Source organism: Battus philenor, unplaced genomic scaffold (genome assembly GCF_028537555.1).
Source record: "Battus philenor isolate CCGP_79_NKW_IND1 unplaced genomic scaffold, ilBatPhil1.0.hap1 SCAF_28, whole genome shotgun sequence".
Lineage (NCBI taxonomy): Eukaryota > Metazoa > Arthropoda > Insecta > Lepidoptera > Papilionidae > Battus > Battus philenor.
The window spans coordinates 1,710,122-1,722,966 of NW_027181691.1; the positions used below are offsets into that span (position 1 = coordinate 1,710,122).

The following is a 12,845-nucleotide window of genomic DNA, read 5'->3' on the forward strand; positions in this document are numbered from 1 at the left end:
TATAAAATTGATAAATTCGTCCAAGTATCAGAAGCGATAGGTATTGAAATATTAAATTTCTTCATAACAAGAAACTTAGAAATTTATTTCTCTAACAAAACAGCACTATACAAAGTTGATAAAGCAAATGAATTTCCTGTGATGTTAAATGATGCAATAATAGTTAGACAAATAGTTGAAGATAGCTACGGTGATGTTTACTTCTGTGCTGATGATGGAATATACATCGATGATAAACCTTTTAATAGAGTTAAACAAGTAGCACATATAACACAAGGTTTCGGAATGACGTTTGATGAACACGAGAGAATAATCTATTCGGACAGAAACAATATTTATAGATTAAACCCTAGTGCCAATGCTCAATATTGCTACGATAGAGTGTTCATTTTAAAAGACGATGATGAAAGTTAAACAATAAATAAACCAACAATTCAATATCGAGATATTTTAACAATACAGGTAATAAAAGCATTTTATCCAACACATATAGTTAACTTTTTAACATACAAAACAATATCAGGCGATGAATTGAAAATGAAATTGAAAATAGGATAAGCATAGTTGAATTATAAAAGATTATAACTATAGGAACGGATTAGAAAGTTGTAGTAACAGTGACCAGGTAACAAAGCCCGCAAAACCGATGTTGACTTAATTTTATAGAGAGGATATCATGAACTAGAAAGCGCAACGTAAAAAGTCCTCACATAAGGTAAAATCCATATCTTAGGTCGGGAAATCCCCGCTGAATGATTAATATTTTTTTATTTATCTAAATAAGTCAATCAGATGTAATCGAATCTTTATTTCTTTTTTTAGTTCAGGAGGTAGAAAATGTTTTGTACACAAAATACCTTACCTTGTCCCTCGAAAAATTAGATGAATTTTGTGTGGAATTGCTACTAATTGAATTATCTCTGTGGTTAACTGTTTCACTAGGGATCTTCCACAGAACGCACTGATGTTATTTTATTTATATATGGGTTAATTATAGATGTAAAATGTTTAACAGGGTGAATATAGTTGCTATCAATAAATTTATAATATACCATGTCCAAAAATGACTTGGGAAACAATAAATAATATAATGATATTATTTACGTTCCTATAAAATCTCAAGTGTCTAAATCTTACGTCTTCATAGATATCATGATCAGGCAGTATTTAGTAGAAAATCTCATCTACAGGATGATTGATAATAGGTTTATAAACTTTAAAGGAGTGAATGTATATCTTATTTACAGTCAAATAAAATATGGTACACCCTATCGAAATAAATAAGAAATAACTTAATGATAATATAATAAGAAAAAGCATTTCAAAATTCGAATTACCACACATTAAAATTAATTGTCGTTTAATATCTATCCCAGCAGAGTTTGTACTGCTAGAAGTTATTGGCTTGTCGAATCCTAACAGAAAAAAAACTAACTTAATTTATATTGTAATAAATTTCACAGTAATCTCTTTATACAGGATGAACAACAATGTGTAAAAGTTTTAAAGCGTTTTATTGACTAAAACTTTTACGTCATTAACTGATCACCCTGTATATATATATACTTATTGTTGATTAAAGCTTTGTAATCTAAACTCACCTTAAGGCTGTATGTCGACTTTGATTTTTAACGTCTTACTTCTCTTACTTTCTTTATTCTTTTGTTTTTTTTTTTATAGTTCATTTTTAGTTTCTTCTAGAAGACGTCTGATTTTCCACTTGTTCTATTAATCATTTAATTATTTGATATCAGTTTAAATAACACTAGAGATTGTTATATACGCATGTTTACATATATCCAAAGAATTTATCATTTGGAACAAAATAATTCAGATGACTCTCAGAATACATATGCTCGGTGAGTTGAAAGTTTAAATAAGAAAATTGAGAGGATTTCTTAACAATGAGAGTTCAGATTGGGTTATGTCATTTACGTCGCGTAATTCAATTTCGAACAATTGATGAGAGAATAATTCGGAACAATACAACGCAATATACAGAATGACAAACCGAAATTGTTATGAGACTTAAACAATTAATTTATCAACACTAATTAATAACAATTATTGCCATTTTGCTTTACACTTTAGAGGTAGAAACATGCATGAAAAATTAAGTGTAATATAAATTTTATAAAAAGTGATGTGAGTAAATTGAAAAAACATAAATAAAAATATTTGCAACTGGATTATATATAGGTATGTAAAAATAAATCTACTAACCCAACCGTTCTATTACATAGTTTTTTAACACTTTAAATTCAGATCATTTCTAACTATAATGTAATAGTACAACCAAACTGTTTGAAAATACCGCAGTTTTCAAAAGTACTGTATATTTTTAACGCGATAGTGTGGCCCAAGATGAAGCACGCAGACTCAGTACCTTCAATTTGACCCTGAAGACATCTGGGTTATAAATCTTCGGTAATAATAAAGCCGATAGATTTACACACTCGGACTGTGCGGAACAGAAACGTTGAATTGAAACATTCGTTGCGCCCTTATATGAAATTTTTATCTTCAGCATGTGATACGTATTGATGTAATAATAAATTTACTGTTCCCTGACGACATACGAACCCGAGATGTGCTTACGACGGGCCTAATAAAAATACCCAATGTCACCCAGAGAGCAAAGGAGAGGTCTATGCTCAGAGTTTTGCTGTGAGATCGAAAGAGAGTGAAAGATCAGAAATGAGAACATCAGTAGAAGAACTGAGATCACCGACGTCACTCGAAGAATTGCTCTTTTGAAGTGACATTATAACGTCATCGTCTACAAAGCGGCCTAAGTCATGACTCCCGAGGCAACCCTCTAACTTTGCAACCTATCAGGTTGTTGTGAAGTACCATTTGTTAAAGCCACTTGGCAAAATCAAAATCAAAATATTCTAAGTTTTTTTATTTTTTAATTTTTCGAACACATACAGAAGGACAAAGTGTTAAAGCGAGTAAGATTAGGCTGTCGGGGATTTATGACCGGCTCCCTTGTACTCGGCTTACTGTGTAGAAATTGACCACCCTCAAATATTATAACTTAGAAGAGTGTGTATGTGTGAGTCGCTCTGTGTTTGGCACTAATCGGTGTGGCGTGACTCTTGATGATGCCCCGTGGAGTAGTGAAGCACGCGTTGAGTGGTTTGACGGTGGCCGTTGTGTAATTCGCATTGTTTGCCGCATACGCATTTATCAGCGGGCTGGCGGGCGGTGCACTTTGTTGCACAACTACCACTGCATGTGCGGAAGTGGCTAAACATTGATCCTTTTCTTACTTAGAATGGACTTCCGCAAAGTAACGCCTGATTCCATTAAATATAAAAATATTATATGTTTGAATACGCTATTACAAACATTTTTGAAACGTCGATCAACATAAATGCCGGTATTGTCAGCCCACCAGTGTCATACAAATAACTGCAATTATTTATGAATCCGAGGCGTGGTTACTTACGACGGATCCATAGGAACGCTCAACGTCACTCAGAGAGCAATGGAGAGAGCTATACTCGGAGTTTCGCTGCGAGATCAACCCAGACATGTGGAGATCCGCAAAAGAACCGAGATACCTAGGAGAGCTAAGGAATTGCTCGTCTAAATTCGGCTCGGCACTTCGCTCGTGCAATCGATGGTCATTCGGGCCGAAAGGTTCTCTAGTGACGATCACAAGCCGGTAGACGCGGCATGGGTAGATTCCCCACTATTTGAACATATGCCACATAATTAAGGTCATAGTGTATAAAACCTGTCATCGTGCTTGCGTCGCTGCTTCATTTGTACTGATTTGCACTGTGCGTCGTTATTATATATATATATATTCGAGGTTGCGTTATTTTGGGTTCGAGTCTTTATTTTTTTTTAAATTTTCTTTTTTTCCAAAAGATGGCAAAACTTTTGTTTCTAATTGCGCCATGCCATCAAAACTCGGGGATTTCTAACTAAAAATCAATGCAATTTTAATAGTTTTATTTTCACTTTGTTTTGCTAATTTTGGAGTTCATTTTCAATTACGTAGTGTGTGGTAATGTAGTGTTTGTTTTTTAAATGTTTACTTTTTAAAGTTTTTTTTTTAAATTTGTTCTATTTTCTTTTTAAAATGTAGTATTTTCGTAACCCTGAAACCTATCTTCGATCTTTACATGGTTTTCTATAGAAAACCTTAATTCACTTTGCGGCGTTTTAATTTGCGTCGTGTTTCTTTGGAACGTAACCATGACGCAAAGTGTGGTATTGGTGTATAGCCTTAGCTGACTACCTCTATAAACAAATTTGTGATATTTAGTTTAAGTATCCAACTTTGTGACCGCAATTTACAAAATTGAGTTTATTAATTGAAAATAATTATTTATTCTACATATCCGTCCTCTAGAATCTCTGTCTGATAATTGGAAAACCTTCTCACACTGAAAGTGCTCTTCTTTTACATTATTTTATTAATGTATTGATTTATAAAAACTTTCAGATAATGACTTTGAAAGTATACATTATGCTCAACGTTCTCGCTTATATACAAGGCGTGCCAAAGAATAAAAGCTGCAATCGAATAAAAATTCACGATCAATGGTACGAAAAAGAAATCATGTGGGCAAACATCGGTCGACCATTCAATCTCTACGCACATAAAACTTCGAACAAAGTGTTCTTCAGCTATACCGTTCCCGAAACATACTCCGACGTTGACTTCCAGCTGGCGATCATAGACCTGGATACCAAGGAGTTTCAAAACATAGCTGGAATTAGAGGAGGTTGCTCTGTAGCTGTTGACCATGGAAACGACGAGATATACCTTGGAGGTAGCGACGGCATCTACAAATACAACATGATGACCAAATTAGCTGACTTCTACAAGGAAGCTGGAAAGAACATCTGGGCGTTATTCTTCAGGAGGAATCTTTTCTATATTAGCTATCCTGATCAGAGACTCCACATTGAGGTCGACGGTAAATTCGCGGTCGTTAAGGAGTTCGAAGGCTTTGAGGTTGACCATTTTCACGTAACAGCCAACAACGAAAACATTTACTTTGCCAACAAAACAGGTTTTTACAATTACGACAATGATAAGTTGAAAATCAACGTAATCAATGATGTTATGACTGTTAGACAGATATCAGAGGATAATGACGGTGATCTCTACGTGTGCACAAACCTAGGTGTGTTTATTGATTTGAAGAACGAAGGCTTCAAGAAGGTTCTGGACTTCAAGAACATCTACAGCTTGACTTTCGACAAGGATAACAATGTTATTGTGTCAGACGAGAAACGCATTATCAAACTAGTACATAGCATCACCGGTTGCCCTAACAACATTAGCTCACATTGGTAGTGTTATAACAGTAATTAGATTAAAATAATTGTTTTTAATGCAATAAATTATTTCTAAATTTTCTTTTTTTTATTTGTTCTCTAAAACATTTTCTTTACATTAGGAAAATCGGAAAGCAATGTCGCTTTCTTAAATTAAATTCACACGAATACATTTTCAACAAGTTTTTTTTTCTTTACAATATATTTACCTACGTTAACAACAACCTTTTGTGATCATGTATACAAAGTAAGAAAAGGACCAATATTTAGCCACTTCCGCACATACAGTGGTAGTCGTGCAACAAAGTGCACCGCCAACCAGCCCGCTGACAAATGCGCATGCGGCAAACAATGCGAACTACACAACTGCCACCGTCAAATTACTCAACACGTGTTTCACCCCTTTACGAGGCATCTTCAGGAGTAATGTTACACCGATTAGTGCCAAACACAGAAACGAAATTACTTTCCGATCCGCTAATATATTCTTAGCACTGCATACATCACTACAAATATTTAGATTAACTTATATTTAAAACAGAACGATTAACCAAATTCAAGATATTTGTTTTTCAAGCACAATTTCCCATGCTTTACAATTATATAATCGTGATAATATATCGATACTGGTAAATGCATAGAACTGTTTTATCATTGTTTCTCTAAAAACCTACTAGATGGCGCTAGTCAGTATGCCTCATAGACGTGGTACTGATTTACCGACATTCTGTTCTCTTTAAAAGTATTTTGTTTGCTCAATATATTCTCCAAGAAATAAATGTACATTTATCACAAAAATTATGTCCCTGTCTTCCTGGACTTTGAAGAATAGCATACCATCGACAGCAGATACAATTTTTGTGCAACGAAAGATAACTGTAGTTCAATTTATGCGTATAATAAAAGATTTTACGACTGACTTAGAGAAATCTTGTAGAGTAAATATAGTGATAATAAATAGTCGCAATACAGGATGATTATTTATAAGTGTAAATGCTTTATTTAGGTGTATATATAAGTCATTTGTCAAGCTTTAAAACTTGTAGACCTAATTCCGAACACTATGTATAAAGTAATCACTGATATAAGTTAAACTGATTTATTTTTTCTATAGGTTTTCCTATAACTTCTAGCAGTACACAAGGACAGAATATGTATAATAATTATTTTAGTATGTTCCAAATTATTGCAAAGCTTTTCCTTATTACTATAATGTTATTTATTATTTCTGGAACCATCGAGTTTTGGATAAAATATACCGTTAATTGACAGAAAAAGAGTAATATATATATTACATACGTTTTCCCTTTTAGAAATTTTACAGCTTTAAACAAAGACCATGTATCATAGTCTTGTCTATTTGCGCAATAATTTAATAAAAATAGCAATAAATGCCAATGTACGAGCGTGCGAAATTATACTTCTTTGGCATTATTTAAAAGTATAAATACATTTATATTCAGGTATATGTATATAGCGTAATTTGTACTAAATTTTATATGATTCTCAATTTTAAATCCTAATTATTAATGTTATAACATTAGATATTTATTATTTTGCATAATTTATACAACTAGAATGAATTACTCGCAAAGTCAAATTTATTTATAATATTAAACAATTTTTATACATTTTATGTATAACGGAGAACTTAATGCCGAAGACATTCTCTGTCTGTTAACCGCTAGGCGGTGCAGGGAAAAACAAAAATAAAAAATATAATTCAAATTAAAAAGAAAAATAATCACACAAAATTACCTTATGTAGATATAATATTGGATAGTACAATAAATAATTATTTATAAATAAATATATATATACATATATATATTTATATGTATATATATATATATATGTATTATGTGTGTGTATATATATATATATATATATATATATATTATGGAACGCGCGTTCCAGAAGATAGAAGCATAGATAGTATTGCGAAGAAGGAATCCAAATTCACATACAATAGGCTTTATAAAAAGACTCAAGGTCACCCAGAGGGCAATGAAGAGGCCTACACGGAGTTCTGCTCCAAGACTGAATCAGAGAATGGGACATGCAGCCGATGAAAGATGGGACCGAAAGGTTCTAGAGTGGCAACCACAAGCCGATAAACGGGGCGAAAAAATTATAATAAATTTTTATAAAATAAATTTAATGAAAACTTTTTAACAACAAATGACAGTTGAATAATAAATTAAGAAAATAATATGTATTTAAAAAAGGAATAAACTTCAGCCTATGGACGCCCACTGCAAGGCATTGGCAAATTGAAATATAATACGGTTGCCGGTCCTGCGCTGCCGGCATGCAGAAACTTCTATGTCATCGGTTCTCCTAGAGGGGTACCTACCCACACTCCGTCTACCGACTTTGTTATAGAATACTAAATTAGTAAAGGGAATAAAACTATATATAAAGAAAGATCAGTCAACACAATAGAATGTTCTAGACTCGACATAAATAAACCTTTCGTTTTATTCGCTTCACATTTATTGTCCGAAGTACATGGCGGAATAAAAAAAATTCCAATATTGAAACCCAAAGAAAAGAGTAGTGAGACAAAAAGTCTTGTAACAGATTGCAATATGTCGGACGTAAAAACCAACTTTTTGTACCGACCTCCGCGTCATGTTGCCCGCTAACAGAAAAAGTGTTTTGTAAACAAATATCTATTGCCTATATTATATCTGTATAATATCTATCTTTTTTATTTTAGTCGTGCAATGAAGTGAAGTAGCTATATATTTGTCCTTTTCTTACTTAGTATGGACTTCCGCAAAGTAACGCCTGAATCTATTATTTATTTTTTTTATTTTATCTTAATTGAAAAAAAAATACAATCAATGGAAAACATAGTTCTTCAAACCAAAATATTTTTATTTACAAATGATAATAAACGTTGTATAAAATTGATTTTTGTTCCAAATTTAAATTTGTAACTTTTTTTTTTCAATTCGTGTTTAAATTTCAGTTTAGAACTAATTCTTTTTATTTTTGTTATAAAACTTTATAGTTCTAAATGTAAAATGAAATTTATTTTTACTGATTTTGCGTTGTTTTTACACATAAATTATTTTAATCTTTTTTCATCACACGGGAATTTTTAAATCTGCGGAATTTATTTCAAAATATATCATATGTCGAGTTAAAAAGGAGAAAGTAATGAGAAAATTTACAAAAATCTGACATAATAAGTGACTAAGAGAACAAAAACTAATATGTCTATCTTAAAATTGGAACAGATATGTTCAATTAGTTCCAAATTTAAAATAACCGCCGTTAAGATACCGAACGAAACAACGGACATTTGAAGGTCAAACATTTAATATACCCAAATGTTCGGTACTACAGACTATTACGTACCCCGGTCGCAGAAATATCTCTACCCTTAACTGCCTAAATAGCAAAATAAAGCGTAGCATTGAGATATATTGGTCCATAAAGGGCTGCGCGGAAAATATATAAAGAAATATGATGGTTCCTATGTTATTAATGATATATCAAAAGTTCTAATATTATAAATTATCTCACAGCTTACTGTGCGTATGTGTTTATTATGTTGCAGATTTTTTTAACACATCTAAAATAACTAACAAACTGATTTAATGTCCTCCGTTTTTGGAGACATTTCGTAGTACTAACTCGGATATTTCTCTATTAAATTGATTGTTTTTCACGTCCTGAAAATCAGGTGCTGTGGTTCAAAGTTTAGTTTCGTCGTGGAATAAAATGTAATGTATAAAATCAAAATGAAAATATTCTTCATTTGAAAAGGCTGTTACAAGCACTTTCGAATCATCAATCAAAAAATATCTGCATTGTTATTCCTACAGAATGCTATCATCAGTTGAAAAGCAGTTCTGTTAGCAGGCGAGAAACTCAACAGTTGCTCTTTACAAATATAGTTTAATAAAGAGCGCGCGACAATAATTAACTTCCTGAGCATCAACAACATTTAATTCCACGCATTAACATCAGTATAGTAATTCTTGGATCAGTTCTAAAATTTATTACGTAATTTTACTATCCATACGTGTACAATGTGCTATAAATGGTTTTTATTAAACGGTTTTATTTAGTTCGACCCATACGGAATTTATTTGTTCATTTATTTGGGTTAAAATTAGAAATTGAAATTTAAGCACCTTCCCGTTTGTCAGATTGATCTGAAATTTGGTACACACATTTAATTTAGATGACAATACAATATAATAAAATCAATAACATTATAAATCTAAGATGGCCGCCGATACAAAATGGCGGATTACATATTTTTCCTTAACCCCCTCAATATGGGTATCAAATGAAAGGGCTACACTAGTAAAACACGATGATTATGTCAAAATTTAAAATTCAAGATGGACGCCGTTCCAATATGGCGGACTAGGTACATATTTTTCCACAACCACCACAATATGGGTATCAAAGAACCGTTTAACTTAAAAGTTTTTAAATGTATTTATTTTTATTTTGTTTGTTATAAAGTATAAACAATATTATTTTATTTGACGAAGTGACGACATAAGAAAATCATTCGATTAATGGAATTTATTGTCACGGTAATAATAACACGTGGAAAATAATTGTTTTATCTATTCATATTTAAATCACCTCGTACATCGAAAGCATAGCCTGGTACGTGTCAACCTATCCACGTTCTACGTGGTACATAAACAGCGATGTAAAACACTGGTACATATTAAGTCGCATTCGCTAACGGAAATGAAAAACGTGGTTCGTGCAAACGGAATTTCCTTGACGAAAATTACTTTGTTCCACCCTTTGTGTACCAGCGGAACAATTTTCCTTAGACACTTATACCAACGAACTGACCACTTTCGGATTAATATGATGTTATTTATTTGAATTTAATTATTGTTGTGAAACATATGTCGGGCTTAATGACCCTGGTAGAGACCAAGTAGACAAAAGGTTCCCAGACTCTTTCTTTTATAGGCCATTTTCAAAATGTTTTCAAAATGTCATGTAATCAATTATATATATATATATATATATATATATATATATATATATATATATATATATATATATATATATATATATATATATATATATAATTTATTGAATATATGAACTCTAAAATAATTGATTACAGAAGCATATTTTTTTAAATTAATTACTATGACATAGACAAAGTATTTGACCCCTATCTCACTCGATGTTAAGTGATGACGAGGTCTACGATACTAAATGAAGAAACCTTTTCACTCTTGACTTAAAGACTCCCAGATTATATTAAAGGGACCAGAAAGTAATGTCGCATTCTTAAGTTAAATTCACATGACTTCATTTTTGACAATTTTTTATTTCTAATCAACAATATATTCTAGTATACAAATCAATGTAAATTATGTAATATAAATATATAAACAAACATAATATACATATATAAACCATAATCATTGATCCCTGTTTAGTAATGTTCTTACTTGGTTTGTCATTGTTTGACTATAAATCATTGAATGTTCTCAATGAGATAGTTTTAATTTAATGAGATAGTGTTTCTAAGTAGTTAATTTTTTACTGCCTTTTGTTATTGTTTATCACCAATAAAATAAATAAATAAATAAATATGTAATAACAAAAAAAAGTTGTCGAAACGGTATAAACTAATCGGTTTTTCTATAAAATATGTCAACAGAAACACGATCCGATCACCTAAATAGTTACCTGAAAATAACGAAACTGGTATATTGTTCCACTCCTTATGTGTTCACATTATAAATGTAGTTTTAAAACGCTTAGTACTGGTTTAATAAATTTAAAAATATAGGAAATTGAAAGAAATGAGATAGGAGAATTGACTCATGTAACTCCAACACACACTCTATGAAATACATTCTGAACACCGATAACCTGGAAACTTTATAAACAATGCTTAGTGCTCACAAAAACATCGTTATCAAGCCTCTTGGTTTGTTTCTGTATGGAGTTCAAGGCTTAGATTTATCAATGTAATTTCTGCGGTATGAAAACGTTTAGTGTTTATTGAAATTATTTCAAACCTGTTAGATATCGGGAATTATTTATATCGGTACATTAATTTATGTCATTCCGACGCGCAATTTGATATATTTTATTTTTAAAATTTATAATTTGAATTAGGATTGCTATCACAGGACTTCCTTCTAGATTTTCTCCTATAATCCATTTGAAGCGTAGATGCTATATATTTATACTGGCTGTTTTTCTTTATACATTTAACGACTTGTGATTTACGAATTCGTTTTTCTTCCCTTAGTGTGAGAGCATTGTAGTGTATGAATTAATCTAAATACGGCGACGAAGTGGATGCCTCAATCTTACGTCTAACGTGTAGTCGTAAGTAAAATTTATATTTTATTTACGATCTGTACTCTATATTCGTTTTACTTAGCTATTTAAAATATCTAAAATGGTATAACGAATGAAAAGTGTAAAATATAAAATTACAGAAAGAGTGAGAAAAGAAAAAAAAAGTAAATAAAAATAGTTACCTGTCCCAAAAATAAGATAGGGAAATAAAAGGTCCTTAATAATGGGAATCATGTGAAACAACATTTTTTCTATAATTAAATCAAAAGTCATCATTTTGTCAACAATGAGTCTTTTATATGTGGGCGATATCTACATATCTAATGGATTCAGGCGTTATTTTTCGAAAGTCCATCCTAAGTAAGAAAAGGACTAATATATACCTACTTCCGCTACGGCTTCGAGTGCCGGTCTGGCGTTGAAATCAGGGAGGAGACAATACCCTCCCTGATAGGCGGAAAAGAAACCATGAAAGAATTCCTCAGTTATTGCAAAAGAATTATACAATATGCAATAGAAAAAAATAAAAGTTAGTTAAAAAAATAAATAATATTAAACTGTGATAAAAATAAAGATAAAAATGTGATACAACGAAACTAGAAATTAAGAAAATGTAAAATGAAAAGAGGATGAAAGAATGGTAAAACAGAGCAAAAGGGAAAGAAAGCAGAATAGTGGTATAAAAGAACAGAATGAAAGATTATGTGAAGAATGAAAGAGAAGAGAATGAAAATAAAATAATTAATCGAATAAATTAAATGCTAATAAAGTCCCTATCCCACCATAAATAGGGGTACGAGAGGCCCCCAATAGCGGGGGTCTTTAAAAAAAAAAAGCCTACTTCCGCTATGTAACAGTAGTCGAGCAATAAATTGCACCGCCCGCCAGCCCGCTGATAAATGCGCATGCGGCAAACAATACGAATTACACAACCGCCACCGTCAAATCACTCAACACGAGGAGCATCCTCATGAGTAATGTTACACCGATTAGTGCCAAACACAGAGTCCATGATATCTACAAACGCACCATATTGTCATTAAAAGTGATTGTGTGAAAAGCACCGCAACATAAAAAGTATTGTATTGTCAACAAATTCAACATGGTATCATAAAAAGCACTATAAATTCATAAAAAGTACCAAGATGTCTCAAAACGCACCAAGATGTCATAAAAAGTACCACGACATCTTAAAACGCGCCACGATACAATACAAGCAC

The 12,845-nt window shown here is 31.8% G+C and overlaps 2 protein-coding genes across 2 annotated transcripts in view; both read left to right on the forward strand.

The window, feature by feature from the left end:
* Nucleotides 1-12,845, forward strand: part of Octalpha2R (alpha2-adrenergic-like octopamine receptor) — a 363,875-nt gene that overhangs the window by 310,259 nt on the left and 40,771 nt on the right. The gene's annotated exons all lie outside the window — the stretch shown is intronic.
* LOC137926056 (ommochrome-binding protein-like) lies at nt 4,580-5,323 on the forward strand. Its single transcript, XM_068769594.1, has one exon. The coding sequence runs from the start codon at nt 4,580-4,582 to the stop codon at nt 5,321-5,323; it is 744 nt and encodes a 247-aa protein (XP_068625695.1).

Coding starts and splice junctions, on each gene's coding strand:
- LOC137926056 (XM_068769594.1), top strand. CDS start 4,580: ATGTGGGCAAACATCGGTCGACCATTCAATCTCTACGCACATAAAACT.